The sequence below is a fragment of the Galleria mellonella genome, unplaced genomic scaffold (assembly GCF_026898425.1).
Source record: "Galleria mellonella isolate WM207_F2 unplaced genomic scaffold, CSIRO_AGI_GalMel_v1 utg139, whole genome shotgun sequence".
NCBI lineage: Eukaryota > Metazoa > Arthropoda > Insecta > Lepidoptera > Pyralidae > Galleria > Galleria mellonella.
In genome coordinates this window covers 10,645,129-10,666,945 of record NW_026441995.1, presented here as the reverse complement: position 1 = coordinate 10,666,945, position 21,817 = coordinate 10,645,129, and the positions used below count along the sequence as shown (strand labels likewise).

General features: G+C 32.8%; 2 protein-coding genes across 2 annotated transcripts; one reads left to right on the top strand and one right to left on the bottom strand.

Moving 5' to 3' along the window:
• Positions 1-419: 419 nt before the first annotated feature.
• Positions 420-3,724, bottom strand: LOC113511174 (uncharacterized). The gene has a single exon (XM_026894787.3). It carries the CDS (start codon positions 3,352-3,354, stop codon positions 1,618-1,620), a length of 1,737 nt encoding a protein of 578 aa, XP_026750588.1. The 5' UTR covers positions 3,355-3,724; the 3' UTR covers positions 420-1,617.
• A 12,918-nt stretch (positions 3,725-16,642) lies between these two features.
• On the top strand, positions 16,643-21,689 carry LOC113512267 (uncharacterized). Its single transcript, XM_026896056.3, has 7 exons — positions 16,643-16,802; positions 16,893-17,097; positions 19,980-20,291; positions 20,846-20,951; positions 21,027-21,142; positions 21,343-21,404; positions 21,503-21,689. Exons 2-7 carry the CDS (start codon positions 16,912-16,914, stop codon positions 21,573-21,575), a joined length of 855 nt encoding a protein of 284 aa, XP_026751857.1. The 5' UTR covers positions 16,643-16,802; positions 16,893-16,911; the 3' UTR covers positions 21,576-21,689.
• Positions 21,690-21,817: the final 128 nt, after the last annotated feature.

The window sequence follows — 21,817 nt, the reverse complement described above, 5'->3', positions numbered from 1 at the left end:
ATAGAAGCGGGCCCTTCGTCGTCCTCAACGTGGTTCCCCTGGAAACTATCGTGCCGAATTTCAAGTATATTCCTCACATTAGAGACAAAGAAATTGTTATTAATGAGATCTAACGGCTTCATTGCTAGTAATTTATTAGAGCGACCTCCACACGTTTCCCCGTGGAAGTCATCGTGGTTAATTCTTGTTGAATCCGTCAACATGGGCCAACTGACCTGCTTTCATGTTCACCATTATACTTTTACCCATTAAAAAAACACCTCACGTTAGATATAGCAAGAACCTCCAATGTATCACATAGAAATAATAGATGCAGGTAGCTCAGTATCGTTCGCAATTGTGGTCTATGGAAGGCAAAACTGACGTAATTCCTAATACAGGCGGAAAGTTAGTTTTTCTAGATTAAAAAAAAACAGACGTGTTTTAAAAATCCCTTTTAATATTAAAAATAAATTACAGCATGTTCATGAAAGCATACAGTAAGATTATTCAAATACTAAATCGGTAATATCACTTTAGAGTAAGACTCGATTTAACTATAAATTTTTACACAAAATGTTCTAGCCAATTATGTAGGTTAAGTATTTACTACGTATTTGAAAATTGGGATGACAAAAAATAATTTTCATGGGATAATCAAAAATTATCATCAATATCGGTTAACAATATTGATGTAGAAGTAACGTGTTTTCTAACATATACAAAAAACATAGTTTCATATAAAATTTTCAAATGGCATGTATGATTTTATATAAAAAAACAATTATCATCACAAATTTTTAGGTATTGACTTGATTCGAACTACCCAAAAGGCTCTCTTATGGTGTAGGCCACCGCATTAAGACAGGGAAAGCTATTACTACTATGACAAAAATCAGTTAATAACTAGGTACATTACAACCCTGACCACGGTTATAACAACAAAAACTTACTCTTTCGGATACTTGATAATTATATGTATAATTTTCTTTACATACCTATAAGTTTCACAAATCGTATTTTTTTTATCAATATAATAGAATAAAATGTATACAATAGTGTGGTGGCGCTTTCAAATTTCTACATTTGTTTTAAATTTCAGAACGTCTTAAAATAGCGTGTAAGTATTAAGAATCGTTGATAAACTTTCTATTAAAGAAAACATTTTTTTAAATCAAATTAATAGTCTCATATACATACTTCTATAAATTAATAGATTTAGCTTCAAAAATCATATGTGGCATAGGACTCGAAACTTGTCGTCAGTCAGACAAGTACTTATTATAAAAATTACATTACAAGATAAATTATGCACACATGTTAAATATAAAATAAAACTGCTAAAAGCACAAGAGTTTGAAGACAAAACATATTTTATTGAATGCAAATACTATATATAGGCAACGTTACTCATAAAAATACTGATTAATTTACTACTAAATGTACTAAAGTCGTCTAACATTTTTTGCTAGTCTTAACGTCCTAGACTAATTGAAAAAAGATTTCAAATAACTAGCAATCACAAATTGATGCATTTTACAATGCAAGATCCTAATATTTATTATCCTTAATTACAGACAGTTCTAAGCTTTATGTACCAATTCCAAACATAACATTCTAGTACTTAAAATGCAAGTTTTAGTGAGGCAATATACTTTGGGATATTATGGGGAATGTTATTGGCTGAGCTTGTGAATTGGGCAGAGCCATTGGTTGACTAGTACTAGATATAGTTATCTGTTGAGTAGACGTCTGATGCACTAAATGCTGTGCAGAAGGGACAAGCTGTTGCTGAGCAGACTGTTGAGCAGCAAGTTGCTGGGCTGATTGCTGTGCCACTATTTGTTGAGCTGACTGCTGTGCTGCAGCCGCTAACTGTTGTGCTGATTGCTGTGCAGCAGCTAAATGCTGTGCTGACTGTTGGGCAGCCAAGTGCTGTGCAGATTGTTGGGCTGCTAAATGCTGAGCAGATTGTTGTGCCGCTAAGTGTTGAGCAGACTGTTGTGCAGCCAAATGTTGAGCTGACTGTTGTGCTGCTAAATGCTGGGCCGACTGTTGAGCAGCCAAATGTTGTGCCGACTGTTGCGCTGCCAAATGCTGGGCGGACTGCTGTGCCGCTAAATGCTGTGCAGACTGCTGTGCTGCTAGATGTTGGGCAGACTGTTGTGCTGCAGCCAGATGCTGGGCAGACTGTTGTGCTGCAGCCAGATGTTGCACCGACTGCTGAGCAGCTGCAAACTGTGGTGCTGTGTGTTGAGGAACAACCTGAGATTGCAAAGCCGACTGCTGTACCAATTGTTGCACAGCTGTTTGTGAATTACTCATCAATTGCTGAGCAGGTGGAGCCAATGTTAGTTGTGCAGGTGTCACCACCACAGTTTGTCCACCTCCCATTAAAGTGCCAGAGTCACTAACTTGCATTAGCTGTTGAGCTCCAGCACTGGTCACTATTAGTGCACCAGAATTCCCAACAAGTTGTTGTGTAGTGCTAACTGTGAGTATTTGAGGTGCTGGTGTTAATAGCTGTGCACGTGAAGCAGCTGGTGCTAATGCTAAATTTGGAGTGGCTGCAGCAGGAACCAGGGTTGGCAAAGCACCAGCAAGGCTTACTACAGGAGTTACACTCACAGTAGCTAAAGATACAGGAGCTGAAGTACCATGCCTTGAGGTAATAACACAAGATTGTTCACTCCTTATTGATGCTGTCTGTTCCAACAAAAACTCATTCATGGAAGTTAACTGTACATTCTTCTCTGTTAAATCTGCAACTTTTTTTAATAGAACACTAATATTATCATGTAATAACTTCACTTTATGGTCCAAATTTTCACAGTTAGGACATAAATTTGTTGTGGTTAATATCTGTTTATCAATTGTATCTTCATATGCATACCTTCTGAACTTGGCCTCAGGTGGTGAATCTTCATCTCTGATTGGTGGTAACGGTTGATTGTATGTTGGAGCTGGGACCATAAGCACTGGAACTACTTCTTTACTCCCTACATCGGGTGGATGAAACAGTTTACAGTCTTGATTGGTGCAGGATCCATGTATATAGGCTTGGCACACGGGTATATTGCGAGGGTCCCGTGGGAATACGCCACTACTATAAAAGTTCTCCTCTTCTTCTACGGTACTATGAATAAATTTGCAGTTATTTCTATAGCAACCTTTATTTTGAAAATCATGACAAAATCGGAACAGTTCCTTCAAACAAGCTGTAGGGGGTATTTCGTGTATGAACCTACAATTGTCTCGACTACAACAACCACGTATAAAATCTCGGCAAAAATTGCTGGCAACTGGACCTGTCCTGTCCGTTTCGTCAAGCACACTCGTCGCACCATCCCCATTCATTGTTCCCTTTCCAATCATGATTTACTACTTGGCGTGGACTGGTTGTCAAAGCCCTTAATTTCATTCCATTGCTTGATTGTATGCTAGTTTGTTGGTCTTGCCGTCTCGTGTATAGAACATAATCTAAACGAAAATTGATTAAAATCAACGTTACAAAAGTTGATTTGTAAATATTTAGATAGTACTCAATAACAACAAAGCACAAGAAGCATAATTTAATTCATTACTTGGATTTAATTGAAATTAAAACAATTGAATTAATGATAGTAATACAGTTGATAGCAATACCAAATACGATACTTTTTGATTGTAGTGTAATATAAAAATCCCTCTTTTCATTATACTTCCTTATAGTATAGTATAGAGAGAATGTCAAGGAGGACAGCAGGGTTTTTTTTTTTTTTTTTTTTTTTTATTATTTGGCGTTCACCCCGATATTAGGGTATTTTGCCAAGAACAAAACGGGGAAACGATAATAGTAATAAAAATACCTAACACAAACGAATTTAGAAAGGATAAGGATTAGGTCTAGGATATTTATAGGATATGAAGGATATACTTGTACATATGAGAATATACTTATAAATATATAGGAAAAGCAATTGATGCAACTATAAATGTATTCATGTAATATAACTAAATCTTAATATTGTTATCATATATATATGAAGATAGTATTTTATAGATAATAGGATCATTGGAAGAAAGTAGAGTAAGAATAGAAGTTGGGAATGGAACACGGATGGATCGGAGATGATTAAAAAGGGAGGTGTGGTCAAATTTAGAACATGAGAAGAATATATGATTCAAGTCCGCCACTTCAGCACCGCAATTACACGACGAACTTTGTACAATACCAAGCTTGTATAAATGAGAAGGTGTGCATACGTGACCTAGACGCATACGAGTTATAATAGTTGTTGCGGTCTTTCCAAGCTTTAATTTACAAAACCATGGTTTGAAAGGAATATCGGGTTGTATAAGGCGATAAAATCTTCCTTTTATTGTACTTGTTTTTTTCCCAATATTCCTTCCAGGCATACCTTAAATATATTTTTGGGAGACAAGCTAGGTCACTACAGTAATTATGATACGGATACATATCACCACAAGTTACAGCCTCTCTTGCAATAAGGTCAGCTTTGTCATTGCCGCTAATACCACTGTGTCCTGGTAACCAGGCAAAAGAAACGGAATACCTTCTCAACATGCAAAGATAAAGACTTTGTCTTATGTCACAAATAATGGGATAAACTGGTTTTGATTTAAACGGATATTTGGCTAGAGCTTGCAAAGAGCTCATAGAGTCAGTGAAAACTATTGCCTTATGTAATTTCATTAAAAGTATATATTCTACAGCTTTTAAAATACCATAGCATTCCCCGGTAAAAACTGAAGATTCCGGTGGAAGTTTAATTTTTTGAACGATATTAAATTGTGAATGAAACACACCCACACCTACACAACCGCTATTGTCTGGTTTTGATGCATCAGTAAAGATGTAGTGCCATTCATTCCATTCAATGTCAGTTATAAACATAAATTTGGCATTCAATTCTGAATCATTTTTTGATAACCCAAAATCATATTTAATATTAGGAGATAAAACTAAAGATTGATATGAGCATTTATAAATGGGAAAACAGGACGATGTAAAAGTGGGAGATTCTATGGATTTATATTTTTCATAACTTTGTATTAAACATGGAGGTTTTTTATGTTTCCAATAAGATGAAGACGAAATAAAGATATATAGTTGAGATAACTTTTGAATAAGCGGATGATCAGATAATTGTAAACAACGAAAAAAGAAGCGATCAGATAAATATTGCCTTCTTAAAACCAAAGGTGGATCACCGACTTCGAGCTGTAAAGCATTGATTGGACTTGATTTCATTGCTCCAGAGATAATCCTCAAGGCCTTTGATTGAATTAAATCCAATTTCTTAAAAGCAAATGAACTTCCTGGAGCTAACAAAAAAGTTCCATAATCAATGACACTCCTTATAAGACCATTATAAGCAAGTTTTAGTGAAACGGGATGTGCTCCCCACCAAACTCCAGCAAGGCACCTAAGAATGTTGAGGTTACGCTCACATTTCGTGGAAATATAATTACAGTGGGACAGACCTGTTAATTTATTATCTAGCACGATACCTAAAAATTTAATTTCAGTCTTTATAGGAATGTATGAGTTATCATAAAGCACCTTAATTTGTTGCGGTGATCTCATTCTTGAAAACAAAACTACACTACTCTTGGTTACAGAAAGATTAAGACCATTTGCATCTAACCACGTTTTTAACATATCTAATGAATCAGATAATTTGGCAGAAGCAGGTTCTATGGACTTCGCAATAAAATATAATAAGAGATCATCAGCATATTGTAAAATTTTTACGGATTTATCAAGGAATGATTCTAGATCGTATGTGTATATGTTGAATAAAATTGGACTGAGAACAGATCCTTGTGGAAGGCCTTTCCATACTGTTCTAGATAATTTGGTATCTTCATCTAGATCCATATGTATTGTTCTTTCTGATAAAATATTAATAATGAAATTAGAAAGCATTACCGGTACATTTAAAGCTTGTAATTTAGTTTTTAAAATAGAAATTATTACATTATCATAGGCAGAATTTATATCTAAAAAGGCTGAGAGGATTGACAAATTTTGTGAGAAAGCTATATGAATATCTGAAATAAGAACGCTCACATTATCTAAGGTGCTCTTACCTTTCCTAAAACCAAACTGGTTCGGGGATAGTAAGTTATTACTTTCTAAAAACCATTCTAGACGGTTCTTCACTAAATGTTCAGCTAGCTTTAGTAAGACAGAGGAAAGTGCAACAGGACGGTATGAAGATGGTTCAGAAGGTGGTTTATGAGGCTTTAGAAATGGTATAATAATCTGAGACTTCCATGAAGTAGGTATATTTCCCGAAATAATTATGGAATTAATTATATTTAAAAAGTAAATTAATGTCGCATCGCTAGCATTTTTAAAAAAGGAATACGGTATACCGTCTTCTCCCGGTGCAGAGTCTTTAATACAAGCTAGAACACCTTTAAGTTCTACAAGAGTAAAAGGAGACTCAAGTTCGGATAATTCGTCAGAGACGGATAGAGAAATATTGTAAAGGCATTCCGGCACATAACTAGGAGCAAGGCGATCTAAAAATTTATTCGCTAAAGTTAAATCGAGTGCAGAACGTGATGTATGATCACTGAAGGCAGATCTGAATCTTTTAATATTATTCCAAACGACTGATGAATTAACTTCTGGACAGATAGAAGAACAAAATCTTCTCCAACCTTCCAATTTCTTTTTTTTCAGTAGTTTTCGAGTAGAACGTGAAACTGCGGTGTAAATTTCAAAATTTTCTGATGTCATGTAATTATTATAATTTTTTTCAGCCTCTTTACGATTTTTAATTGCTTCCGTACAATCTTTGTCCCACCAAGGTGGGGAGGGAATTTTCCCTGAAGCACTATTTTTAACAGGAAATAATAAATCAGCAACCTCCTTCATATTAATTATCAAGTCATTACAACATTGATGTTCATTTCCATGATAAACAATAGGTAACTCCGATATTTTATTATCTAAATATTGTTTGTAAATATTCCAGTCTACATTTGATAAATTATATTTAAGTCGAGGACCACTCTTTCGACTTGAGGGAATGGAAATTGGAAAAGAAAGAATGAGGGGAAAGTGATCGCTTCCGAAGGTAGAGGAATGAGGATACCACGACAGTGAAGAAGCTAAATCAGAAGAACATATTGAAATATCAGGAGCACTAAACCCTTCATTCGGTGCAGTTCTACGTGTCGGTACATCTGAGTTAACAATACATAAGTTGTAAGTGTCAATTATCGTCAGGAGTTTTCCACCATAAAAATTAGAAGTAGAACTGCCCCACGATTGGTGCTGAGAATTAAAATCGCCCATTACGAGAAAAGGTTTAGGTAAAATTGAAAATAATTGTTCTAGTTGTGAATATATTTGGCATGTAGGATCAGGAATATATAAAGTAACAAAACAGATACCATTTATAATTATAGCAGCTGCATTAATGCCGCTATATACAGGAAGCGAAAAAGAAGAAAAAGGAAGGGAGTTTTTGACCAATATGGCAACACCGCCATATCCGTCAGCTCTATCATCACGGAGACTTGTAAAGCCTGAAATCCTAAAAGGATATCCTGGCTTTAACCAAGTCTCTTGTAGAGCTATTATAAAAGGATTATATTTATTAATCAAATAAAATAAGTCTGATTTCTTATTTGTTATGCTACGACAGTTCCACTGAATTATTTGGACTTTGTAATCCATTGCGAGAAGTTAACAATTGAGACAATACATTGTACATGGCATCGTTGGACGGTGGTAAAGTTGTTTGTATCATTTTTGATTGCGATAACACTTTAATAAGCATGAGAATAATATCAATGATGGATTGATTATTGTCAATATTATTTGATGATAATGCACAACCATTAGAGGGAGCAGGAATATTATATTCCTTAACTATGGCTTCATGGGCAGAACGATCATATCCTTGTTGTATTTTTTGAGGAGAGCGTGGTTTAAGTGTAACTGTTTTTTATATGATGATTGTATATGTGGTAATGATGATTTCTCTTTAAGGAAAGAAGATTGAAAATGAGATTTATTGGAAGGAGATGATGATGTTAATACATCTGAATATAGTTTAGAAGTTGGAGGATGAAATTTTGATGCTTCAGCATAAGAAACACAACTATGGGCCATTGTTTCTTTAATGGCTTTCTGACGTGCATATTCAGGACATTTTTTACTAATTGCTGAATGAGAACCATTACACAAGATACAAGAAACATTTTCCTCATCTACTTCACATTTATCACCTGTATGATTTTGCCTGCATTTATAACACCGAGGATTTGAACGACACTGCATCTTGACATGTCCGAACCTACAGCAGTTATAGCATTGGATAGTAGGGTAAATGTACAAATCTACAGTTAATGATGTGTAAAACATAAATACTCTTTTTGGCAATATTTGTCCATCAAAAGTAATAACAATGGTTTCAGTATTAATAAAACTTGGTTGTCCTTCATTAATTGTCTTTTTCTTTATTCTTCTGGTTTTTAGAATTTTCCCACAACCTATCGGTACTGATATATTTTGGATTACTTCCTCTTCTGTCCAATCTTTAGGAATACCCCTCACAATTCCCATACGGGTTACATGGAAAGAAGGTATAAATGCCTTAAAATTATGTGTCTCTAAGTTACTATTATTTAAAAATGCATTTGCATTTTCAAAATTTGAGAAAGAAAGCGATAAACGGTTTCTTCCTATTCTTTTGAGGCTACCATTCACTATATTATTTATCTTATTAGTGTGTAAAAAGCGACCAAATGCAATAGGATGTAATGTAGTGTTATCATTAGGATGTGTTTCATTTTTTTGTACATGAACGACATAAGGTGCTATATCCTCGGCATTGTACAAAGTTCTGCTTAAAGTACTGGGTGGAGAAGCAGGTTTAACAGACTCGGTATTGTTTACAACTGGTATTGATACTTGAGTTTGATTCTCATCTTCAATACATTGACAATCACTATCTTTAATTTTAGATTCAAGGCCCTTGGTGTGCCTCCTTCGTTTTTTATTGCAATGTTTGCAAATGCGACGTTCACCACGTACTCGCTTACGTTTAGAACTTGCAACGCTAGAACCATCTGTGTCCATACTAGATTCACCCAATATATCAAAACTATTATTGAATGGAATAGTTATATTTGCAGACACCTGGGGGTTGTCCCCCCAGGGTCTATAGGTGGATCCATAATGTTAATATAGGTAATTTACTTACCAATATTTACAGCAACAAACACTATTACTACAAAATATACAATTAAATATACAATCTAATACACAATATATAAAAAAGACTAATCCTTATATAAATAAAAATAAAATTAATTTAAAGAAGATCAAAAAACACTCCCGCTTTTTTAAACGTTTCCCGCGCTTTTTTTCTTAATTCGACAGCAGGGTTGTCAGATGTGAATTTTGATTTTTACTCAAAAGTCCATTTTTTTTTTTAAATCGATATGATTTTCAGGATTTTACCCCATCTTAAAGTCGTATCATTTTCACATTCCCAGAGTGGTTGATATTAACCCTTTAAGGTCGAAATTGATTTTCCAGAGATTGTCATAATTGAAAAATTTTGGGCTAAAAAAATCGATTTACTATTAAACTAAAAATTTATTTAAAATGTAACTTTAAATATAACTGCAATATTTTTTTTGATCTTTTCGATTTAAATGTTTATTTAAAAAAAAAATTACCCACGTAAATATATTTATATCATTAGTATTACTAATTACATTTGATATTTACTGATTTGTAGTCTATTTATTTTGTTAAATTTTGATAAAAACATTATGTCAAATTTATATATTTAACCAACAGCAGTTTTTAAATTGGTAATTTTTTTGTATCAATAAGAAAAAAATTAAAGATTTTTAAAGTAATTTGGCTATGGGGATCTGAAATAATTATTTATTTTGGAAAAGGGGTCTATTGCCAAAATTAATTTGGCAATCCATGTTGTATGGTTTTAACTACATTTTGCAATGTGCCACAAAATTAGCGACGTAAAAAGTTATTTCTTCTGTTCCTACTTTTTATCTCCCTCCCTTTAATTTCTTACATATAAACTTGAAGCTGATTTAGTTAGAGTATAAAACAGAAAAGTTTACATTATTTTTAACATTTGAAGTGAAATTGGTTTTAAGTGAATGTAGTAAAAAGAAACCTATAAAATTGCATATTTTTCTCATAATTACCCTTTAAACTTTTATCTCTTTGAATAAAATATTATAGATTACAAATTCTTGTACAAAATATTACTGTTTGTTTTATAATATTGTATTTAAAGAGATATATGTATAAAAAATGTATGTACGAATGAATGAATATAATGGATTTTATTTACTCAATATTGATTTCTAATAGCAGATCTTAAAATTTATTACAATTGTTCAGCGATATTTACCATTACATAGAATATACGCCTATAATATAAAATAATAAATATAAATAATTAAATTACACAGTCATGATACTAGAAAATACATAAACAAAATTGAAATTAGTAATTAAATTCATAAAAACTTTTACATTTAATTTTAAATGTGAAAATTTTTATGATCTTAATTTCTAATTTGTATATATGTTTTATCTCAAATACAACATATTTAACTCTAACCAAATACATTTATCAAAACTATTTATAATTTGACATATTAAAATAAGCATCATATCCAGCAAATCTTTTTCGAGCTTATATTGTATAAGTCAACGACCTACCAGTTTATCTCGCTCTAACATATGAGTTGTAATATTTTTACTCTTTTATTATATTTTCAATTTAAACATTAACAAACTAAATTAAATAATACTCAGATTATTCACTATGGGATAATGAGTATATTCATCCTTAATAAAATACTGCATTTGACGTTTGGCATTAACAAACTATACTTAGCCTGTTCCACAACGGAACAAACGTACTAAAAAAAAAAAAAATTAACAAACTATACAATATTTGACATGATGTCAGATATGACAAAAACAAAACCTGAAAAAGCGCGGGAAACGTTTAAAAAAGCGGGAGTGTTTTTTGATCTTCTTTAAATTAATTTTATTTTTATTTATATAAGGATTAGTCTTTTTTATATATTGTGTATTAGATTGTATATTTAATTGTATATTTTGTAGTAATAGTGTTTGTTGCTGTAAATATTGGTAAGTAAATTACCTATATTAACATTATGGATCCACCTATAGACCCTGGGGGACAACCCCCCAGGTGTCTGCAAATATAACTATTCCATTCAATAATAGTTTTGATATATTGGGTGAATCTAGTATGGACACAGATGGTTCTAGCGTTGCAAGTTCTAAACGTAAGCGAGTACGTGGTGAACGTCGCATTTGCAAACATTGCAATAAAAAACGAAGGAGGCACACCAAGGGCCTTGAATCTAAAATTAAAGATAGTGATTGTCAATGTATTGAAGATGAGAATCAAACTCAAGTATCAATACCAGTTGTAAACAATACCGAGTCTGTTAAACCTGCTTCTCCACCCAGTACTTTAAGCAGAACTTTGTACAATGCCGAGGATATAGCACCTTATGTCGTTCATGTACAAAAAAATGAAACACATCCTAATGATAACACTACATTACATCCTATTGCATTTGGTCGCTTTTTACACACTAATAAGATAAATAATATAGTGAATGGTAGCCTCAAAAGAATAGGAAGAAACCGTTTATCGCTTTCTTTCTCAAATTTTGAAAATGCAAATGCATTTTTAAATAATAGTAACTTAGAGACACATAATTTTAAGGCATTTATACCTTCTTTCCATGTAACCCGTATGGGAATTGTGAGGGGTATTCCTAAAGATTGGACAGAAGAGGAAGTAATCCAAAATATATCAGTACCGATAGGTTGTGGGAAAATTCTAAAAACCAGAAGAATAAAGAAAAAGACAATTAATGAAGGACAACCAAGTTTTATTAATACTGAAACCATTGTTATTACTTTTGATGGACAAATATTGCCAAAAAGAGTATTTATGTTTTACACATCATTAACTGTAGATTTGTACATTTACCCTACTATCCAATGCTATAACTGCTGTAGGTTCGGACATGTCAAGATGCAGTGTCGTTCAAATCCTCGGTGTTATAAATGCAGGCAAAATCATACAGGTGATAAATGTGAAGTAGATGAGGAAAATGTTTCTTGTATCTTGTGTAATGGTTCTCATTCAGCAATTAGTAAAAAATGTCCTGAATATGCACGTCAGAAAGCCATTAAAGAAACAATGGCCCATAGTTGTGTTTCTTATGCTGAAGCATCAAAATTTCATCCTCCAACTTCTAAACTATATTCAGATGTATTAACATCATCATCTCCTTCCAATAAATCTCATTTTCAATCTTCTTTCCTTAAAGAGAAATCATCATTACCACATATACAATCATCATATAAAAAAACAGTTACACTTAAACCACGCTCTCCTCAAAAAATACAACAAGGATATGATCGTTCTGCCCATGAAGCCATAGTTAAGGAATATAATATTCCTGCTCCCTCTAATGGTTGTGCATTATCATCAAATAATATTGACAATAATCAATCCATCATTGATATTATTCTCATGCTTATTAAAGTGTTATCGCAATCAAAAATGATACAAACAACTTTACCACCGTCCAACGATGCCATGTACAATGTATTGTCTCAATTGTTAACTTCTCGCAATGGATTACAAAGTCCAAATAATTCAGTGGAACTGTCGTAGCATAACAAATAAGAAATCAGACTTATTTTATTTGATTAATAAATATAATCCTTTTATAATAGCTCTACAAGAGACTTGGTTAAAGCCAGGATATCCTTTTAGGATTTCAGGCTTTACAAGTCTCCGTGATGATAGAGCTGACGGATATGGCGGTGTTGCCATATTGGTCAAAAACTCCCTTCCTTTTTCTTCTTTTTCGCTTCCTGTATATAGCGGCATTAATGCAGCTGCTATAATTATAAATGGTATCTGTTTTGTTACTTTATATATTCCTGATCCTACATGCCAAATATATTCACAACTAGAACAATTATTTTCAATTTTACCTAAACCTTTTCTCGTAATGGGCGATTTTAATTCTCAGCACCAATCGTGGGGCAGTTCTACTTCTAATTTTTATGGTGGAAAACTCCTGACGATAATTGACACTTACAACTTATGTATTGTTAACTCAGATGTACCGACACGTAGAACTGCACCGAATGAAGGGTTTAGTGCTCCTGATATTTCAATATGTTCTTCTGATTTAGCTTCTTCACTGTCGTGGTATCCTCATTCCTCTACCTTCGGAAGCGATCACTTTCCCCTCATTCTTTCTTTTCCAATTTCCATTCCCTCAAGTCGAAAGAGTGGTCCTCGACTTAAATATAATTTATCAAATGTAGACTGGAATATTTACAAACAATATTTAGATAATAAAATATCGGAGTTACCTATTGTTTATCATGGAAATGAACATCAATGTTGTAATGACTTGATAATTAATATGAAGGAGGTTGCTGATTTATTATTTCCTGTTAAAAATAGTGCTTCAGGGAAAATTCCCTCCCCACCTTGGTGGGACAAAGATTGTACGGAAGCAATTAAAAATCGTAAAGAGGCTGAAAAAAATTATAATAATTACATGACATCAGAAAATTTTGAAATTTACACCGCAGTTTCACGTTCTACTCGAAAACTACTGAAAAAAAAGAAATTGGAAGGTTGGAGAAGATTTTGTTCTTCTATCTGTCCAGAAGTTAATTCATCAGTCGTTTGGAATAATATTAAAAGATTCAGATCTGCCTTCAGTGATCATACATCACGTTCTGCACTCGATTTAACTTTAGCGAATAAATTTTTAGATCGCCTTGCTCCTAGTTATGTGCCGGAATGCCTTTACAATATTTCTCTATCCGTCTCTGACGAATTATCCGAACTTGAGTCTCCTTTTACTCTTGTAGAACTTAAAGGTGTTCTAGCTTGTATTAAAGACTCTGCACCGGGAGAAGACGGTATACCGTATTCCTTTTTTAAAAATGCTAGCGATGCGACATTAATTTACTTTTTAAATATAATTAATTCCATAATTATTTCGGGAAATATACCTACTTCATGGAAGTCTCAGATTATTATACCATTTCTAAAGCCTCATAAACCACCTTCTGAACCATCTTCATACCGTCCTGTTGCACTTTCCTCTGTCTTACTAAAGCTAGCTGAACATTTAGTGAAGAACCGTCTAGAATGGTTTTTAGAAAGTAATAACTTACTATCCCCGAACCAGTTTGGTTTTAGGAAAGGTAAGAGCACCTTAGATAATGTGAGCGTTCTTATTTCAGATATTCATATAGCTTTCTCACAAAATTTGTCAATCCTCTCAGCCTTTTTAGATATAAATTCTGCCTATGATAATGTAATAATTTCTATTTTAAAAACTAAATTACAAGCTTTAAATGTACCGGTAATGCTTTCTAATTTCATTATTAATATTTTATCAGAAAGAACAATACATATGGATCTAGATGAAGATACCAAATTATCTAGAACAGTATGGAAAGGCCTTCCACAAGGATCTGTTCTCAGTCCAATTTTATTCAACATATACACATACGATCTAGAATCATTCCTTGATAAATCCGTAAAAATTTTACAATATGCTGATGATCTCTTATTATATTTTATTGCGAAGTCCATAGAACCTGCTTCTGCCAAATTATCTGATTCATTAGATATGTTAAAAACGTGGTTAGATGCAAATGGTCTTAATCTTTCTGTAACCAAGAGTAGTGTAGTTTTGTTTTCAAGAATGAGATCACCGCAACAAATTAAGGTGCTTTATGATAACTCATACATTCCTATAAAGACTGAAATTAAATTTTTAGGTATCGTGCTAGATAATAAATTAACAGGTCTGTCCCACTGTAATTATATTTCCACGAAATGTGAGCGTAACCTCAACATTCTTAGGTGCCTTGCTGGAGTTTGGTGGGGAGCACATCCCGTTTCACTAAAACTTGCTTATAATGGTCTTATAAGGAGTGTCATTGATTATGGAACTTTTTTGTTAGCTCCAGGAAGTTCATTTGCTTTTAAGAAATTGGATTTAATTCAATCAAAGGCCTTGAGGATTATCTCTGGAGCAATGAAATCAAGTCCAATCAATGCTTTACAGCTCGAAGTCGGTGATCCACCTTTGGTTTTAAGAAGGCAATATTTATCTGATCGCTTCTTTTTTCGTTGTTTACAATTATCTGATCATCCGCTTATTCAAAAGTTATCTCAACTATATATCTTTATTTCGTCTTCATCTTATTGGAAACATAAAAAACCTCCATGTTTAATACAAAGTTATGAAAAATATAAATCCATAGAATCTCCCACTTTTACATCGTCCTGTTTTCCCATTTATAAATGCTCATATCAATCTTTAGTTTTATCTCCTAATATTAAATATGATTTTGGGTTATCAAAAAATGATTCAGAATTGAATGCCAAATTTATGTTTATAACTGACATTGAATGGAATGAATGGCACTACATCTTTACTGATGCATCAAAACCAGACAATAGCGGTTGTGTAGGTGTGGGTGTGTTTCATTCACAATTTAATATCGTTCAAAAAATTAAACTTCCACCGGAATCTTCAGTTTTTACCGGGGAATGCTATGGTATTTTAAAAGCTGTAGAATATATACTTTTAATGAAATTACATAAGGCAATAGTTTTCACTGACTCTATGAGCTCTTTGCAAGCTCTAGCCAAATATCCGTTTAAATCAAAACCAGTTTATCCCATTATTTGTGACATAAGACAAAGTCTTTATCTTTGCATGTTGAGAAGGTATTCCGTTTCTTTTGCCTGGTTACCAGGACACAGTGGTATTAGCGGCAATGACAAAGCTGACCTTATTGCAAGAGAGGCTGTAACTTGTGGTGATATGTATCCGTATCATAATTACTGTAGTGACCTAGCTTGTCTCCCAAAAATATATTTAAGGTATGCCTGGAAGGAATATTGGGAAAAAACAAGTACAATAAAAGGAAGATTTTATCGCCTTATACAACCCGATATTCCTTTCAAACCATGGTTTTGTAAATTAAAGCTTGGAAAGACCGCAACAACTATTATAACTCGTATGCGTCTAGGTCACGTATGCACACCTTCTCATTTATACAAGCTTGGTATTGTACAAAGTTCGTCGTGTAATTGCGGTGCTGAAGTGGCGGACTTGAATCATATATTCTTCTCATGTTCTAAATTTGACCACACCTCCTTTTTAATCATCTCCGATCCATCCGTGTTCCATTCCCAACTTCTATTCTTACTCTACTTTCTTCCAATGATCCTATTATCTATAAAATACTATCTTCATATATATATGATAACAATATTAAGATTTAGTTATATTACATGAATACATTTATAGTTGCATCAATTGCTTTTCCTATATATTTATAAGTATATTCTCATATGTACAAGTATATCCTTCATATCCTATAAATATCCTAGACCTAATCCTTATCCTTTCTAAATTCGTTTGTGTTAGGTATTTTTATTACTATTATCGTTTCCCCGTTTTGTTCTTGGCAAAATACCCTAATATCGGGGTGAACGCCACAAAAAAAGAAAAAAAAAAAAAAAAAAAAAAAAAAACCTTCAAATTATAACAAATATGGCGGCGTCCTTGTATTTTCATTAATCATTTGTGTTTGGTCTAATAAATAAAGATTTATAATTTTTTTTTATAAATGAAATTATAATCAATCTTATTATTTTTAAATACTAAAGACTGTCAAATAATAATTGGAAAATGAGGTCAGTTTAAGTTTTATATTGACTTCTAACACCGAAAACATTGTTCCACCATAAGTATCTGAGAATTTTATTTGAAAATTTTCCTTCTAGGTAACATTTAAAAAGAACCATGTTTAAACAGCAATTGTCGCCTCGTAGCGTACATCCTTATCAGACGACAGTAGTACCGCGGAGCGAACAACAATTTACATCAGCAGCGCAGCAAAGGGTAAAATACCCGTGGGCGGAAGATATCAATACTCCAGTATACCAAGTTGCTGGAACGGATAGTTCGACATCAGATAATGCCTATCATGTAAGTCCCATAAGACTACCTTTTTACCAGTCTCCTGTCATTGAGGGAAGGGATTGTTAGTAATGGGGAGGTTAGTTCCTATTACTATCAATATATCCTATCGGCCCGACCTACACGCGGTTCCCCCTGGAAACTATGGTGACTAATTTATCATTGAATTAGTCACAATGGGCTAACTGACGTTTTTTCATCCTCACCAATCATCCCTCACTGGTGCCCCGCCAGTGTATACTGATAGTGCAGACTATTTCATTATCATCCATTAAAAAAAAGTTCTATCATGGAATAATTATTGTACTAACAAATCATTTAGATTATTTTAATTAATACTTAAAAAAATAATTAATTTGACTTCTAAATGCTAAAACAGACATCTTTTCTTCAATTGAAACCATATTTATGAAAGTCTATATTAGAATAGAATAGAATAGAATTTTATTGCTAACTGTACATACATACATACATATCTGTCACGCCTGTCTCCCATTAGGGTAGGCAGAAACAATGGAACGCCAAATGCTTCGATTCATACAAACCTCTTTCGCTTCTTCCACATTCATCAATCTTGTCATACACGCTCGTCGGTTACGGGTACTTTTAATTTGGCCCTTCTTCAGCACGTCGCCTATTTGGTCGACATACGTCCGTCTAGGGCGGCCCCTACCGACATCTCCATTCATTCTTGCTCGATAAATCTCTTTCGTAATTCTTCTTTCATCCATCCTCTCCAAATGACCAAACCAACGCAACATTCCTGTGTACATACATATAGCAGTAACTATTGCTTTGAATTTGACATCAGTATCAACAGTTATACCCTATCGGGCATGCAACAATTTAAGAACAGGTAATTATATTAACATCGAAACATTAATTGATTACAAATAAATAAGAAACATTATACAATACATTTAATAAGAATAAGAATAATCATAACCAAATTAAAATAAAATAAACATAATTTCGCTTACATGTCAATTATTATTAATTATTAATTTAATGAGTTTTAAGATTAAAGTATTCATTTAAATTATAAAAAACATTATCAAAAAGCCAGGCTTTGAGTTTAATTTTAAACATATGCTTATTCTGACATTTAATGTTTAAGGGAAGATGATTAAATACTTTAATACCCATTACAATTGCACTCCTTCCATATGTATAACTATTTATTGTTGGTAGACAAATATCATATTTGTATTTATTACGTAAATTATTTCGAATATCGGATTTATTAACAAAATATGTCATATTATTATTAACAAAAACACACAATTCCATAATATATATGTTAGTCAGGCTGAGATATTTTTCATTTTTAAATATATTTCTTAAAGTCTCATCTGAATACATATTATAAATAATACGTAGACATTTCTTTTGAAGTAGAAAAGTCGATGCAACATCTACAGAATTTCCCCATTAATATAACTGTTCTGTTTTTTATTTGTGAATTTAGAATAGTGTCTGCCTTCACTATTGTTTTATCTTAGTAGGGTACCTTTGAAGTACTATGGAACTTTCCAGGCGAAACTATGCAGAGGTCAATCTTTCAGGTTGATTTCCATATGATCCCCCGTGGAAACCACCCTAATCTTTCATCCCTCACTGGTGCCCCACCAGTACATACTGTTAGTGCAAGTGGGATTACTATTCCATTATCAATCATTAAAAGTATTGTAGACTACCAGCCATATTACTAACAATATACCCTGTCAGGAGTATTTGTTAAAGTATAGTTTATTGTGAACTGTATATAGCAACCCTAACTTTGTTTATGGTATGAAAAAACAAAAATACTGGTGTGTCTATGATGTAACTAAAAAAGGTTATTTTTTTATTTCTCTTATCCATCGTTGGCTGATTAAAGTTAATAATCTATTTAGTTGACTTGTGTATGTATTAAGAATAATAATAATAATAACAGTATTCATCACAATAGTTTAACTGACTAACACAAGGGGGAAAAGGATTGTTAGCAATGGAGTTTGACAGTCCCATTGCTAGCAATATTAGGATGACCTCCATGTGGTTCCCCTTGGAAACCATTGTGAACAATTCTTATTGAGTTTGTCATGATGGGTTAATTGACCTGCTTCATCCTCACCTATCACCCTTCACTAGTGTCCTGTCAGTGTATACCGATATCACAGGCAAGGTAACCATTTCATTGCCATCCATTAAAAAAATAAAAAAAAAACTGACTAACACAATGATCTGCCTTTTCATCCTCACTTAATATCCCTCACTTTATCAATAGTGTTTCGTCAGCATATATGTTAGCACAGGCAAAGTAACTATTCCATTATCATCCATTAAAAAAATACAGGTCATATGTATATGTAAATGGACCTCTAGACACATATTAACAATCCTCTCCTAGGGCATTTAAACTGAATGTTCTTTTATTATATACTCTCTGTCTCATTTATATATACATCTATATGTAAATATCATTTGGCATTATATAACAATATTAAAGCTATAATTTAAAACTTATTATATTAAATAATTGTGATATTATAAATTTTTTTTATACAACTTAGAATGGCAAACAAGCTGACAGCCCACCTGATGGAAAGTGGTAACCGTCACCTATAGACATGAGCAGTACCATGGACATAACAGAGTATACTGTTTTGCCCATGATACCCCCATGCGTTGCCATTCCTGAGGACTCAGTTGTTATTTCTCTGTACCCTGTAAATTCACACCATATCCCACCCTTCAAACTGAAACACAGCTATACAAATACAACTGCTTTACAGTAGAAAAACGAATGGGACAGTGGTGCCCAAGCAATCGACTTTTGTACAAAGTCTCTCTCTGGTCTATTATTCTATTCTATTATTTTCATTATTATAAAGATTGTATCATTACAGGTCCCTCAGTATTATAATGGAACATTAAGAAATTATGGCCCACCATCCCCTGTGTACCAATCGCCATATGGTGCTGGCACCTGGCGAAATTATAAGAAAGGAGAAACTGTGCCTACTCATGCTTCAGACACATACACATTCCCTCAATGTGCATCTGCATTCTCCCTCCCACTGTATGATGTTGAGACTCATACAGCTGTTAGTCGGTCCCCAGTACCGCCAGTGCCATCTGTGAGCCCAGAAGTACCTATTATAGGGGCGTGTGGGGGACATTGTCCAGGATTTGAATATGTATGCTATTATATATTACAGGTAAGAACAAATAATCTTGTTAAGCTACATAAAATAATACACATTTTGCTAGTTTTTATGACATTAACATAATCTAATAATTTATCCTTTCATTCATAACCCTTAAAAGCTTCTACAAATCTATAATTTGTTGAGAGAAGACAAATTAAGAAATTAGCATAAAGATAAAACACTTCAATAACTGAAATAGGGTTATTGTTATGTATAATTTTTAAATTTCTATGAACAATGGGAATAGTATGTATATAAAAAATACTTAATATTCAGTATTTCCAGAGATCAGCAATTTTTCAGTTAAGAATACCAACATTTTTTTTTAACAAAAATGAATAAAAGACACAGAATGAATTTATACTATAAAGATTTAAATAAAGAAATTAAATTTAATAAAATTAATATAAAGAGTTTAGATAAATGGCAATTTTGAAAATATTAAATTAAATCTTTAACTTTCAATTAAACATTAATATCATTATGTATTTATCAAAAGTTTAATATAATAATAAAAAGTAATAACAGTAATATATTTTCTAATTCATACATTAATTTTCCAGGTAATTTTTGTCGTAGGTATATTAACAGGGATTTCATTATGCATTGCTGGTATTGTATTAAGGCGTACAAATCGAAATGGAGACCTTGGAGTATTAGTTTATATTGGTAAATATAAACAATTATATCATTTGTTAGGTATTGAATAATATGTGTATTTTGACACAATATTGATAATTTCAGGATGCCTCTCGTCATGTGTATGTGCCGTACTGCTTGGTGTACAGTGCTGTGTCCGTAGAGAAATAAGGCAACGTAAAGTTCGAGCCAATATGCATATACCTATGCAATCTATTCAGGTAAATGTACTTAGCATTTTAAAAGACCTTGTTCATATTTGTATTATTTTACAATCAATCAAGTTAAAAAAATATTTTTAAGAACCTAAGAAACTGATAATAAAAAATAATATTTCTTAATTGTTTTCGTAACTAGAAATTTCATAAAGCTTTACTAAACAATACCAATGAATTAAAAAATATTAAATTTTTTGTTACAGGAGCCGCCAGCCACAGCTTGCCCTTTATTAGCATCCACATTACCTCATAGTCAAGTATACAGGTACAAAAATATAAAATGGATATACATTATTTTAAGTTTTCAATTAGACATTATACTGGAAGCCTTCACGCTATAACATTTTCTTCTCTATTTTTCAGACCAACAGTGAATATTTGCCCTGAAGAGGATGTAACCGGAGTTCCTTGGTGGCGCCGCACCAACAGAGACTGATTAGTTTTAAGTTTATTTACATTTATTTATAAAGAAATATGTAATTGGTTTCGTAAAAATACGGACAATACCACGATCTTGTTATTTTATAATAAACAATGCTTTATACTGTAATCATTCTATGTCTTTTGTAATTTGGTAAAACCATAGATAATATTAATACTTATCTTTTATTCGCGTATAGGGTCAGCTAAGTCGTGGCACGTCGACTCATTGGAATCTTTTGTGTTTCCTTTGCGATA

Excerpts from the sequence above, each read along its gene's own strand:
- LOC113511174 (XM_026894787.3), bottom strand. The coding sequence starts at position 3,354 with ATGATTGGAAAGGGAACAATGAATGGGGATGGTGCGACGAGTGTGCTT.
- LOC113512267 (XM_026896056.3), top strand. The coding sequence starts at position 16,912 with ATGTTTAAACAGCAATTGTCGCCTCGTAGCGTACATCCTTATCAGACG. Across the intron at positions 17,098-19,979 it reads CATCAGATAATGCCTATCAT|GTCCCTCAGTATTATAATGG; the intron begins GTAAGTCCCATA and ends GTATCATTACAG. Across the intron at positions 21,405-21,502 it reads CCTCATAGTCAAGTATACAG|ACCAACAGTGAATATTTGCC; the intron begins GTACAAAAATAT and ends TCTATTTTTCAG.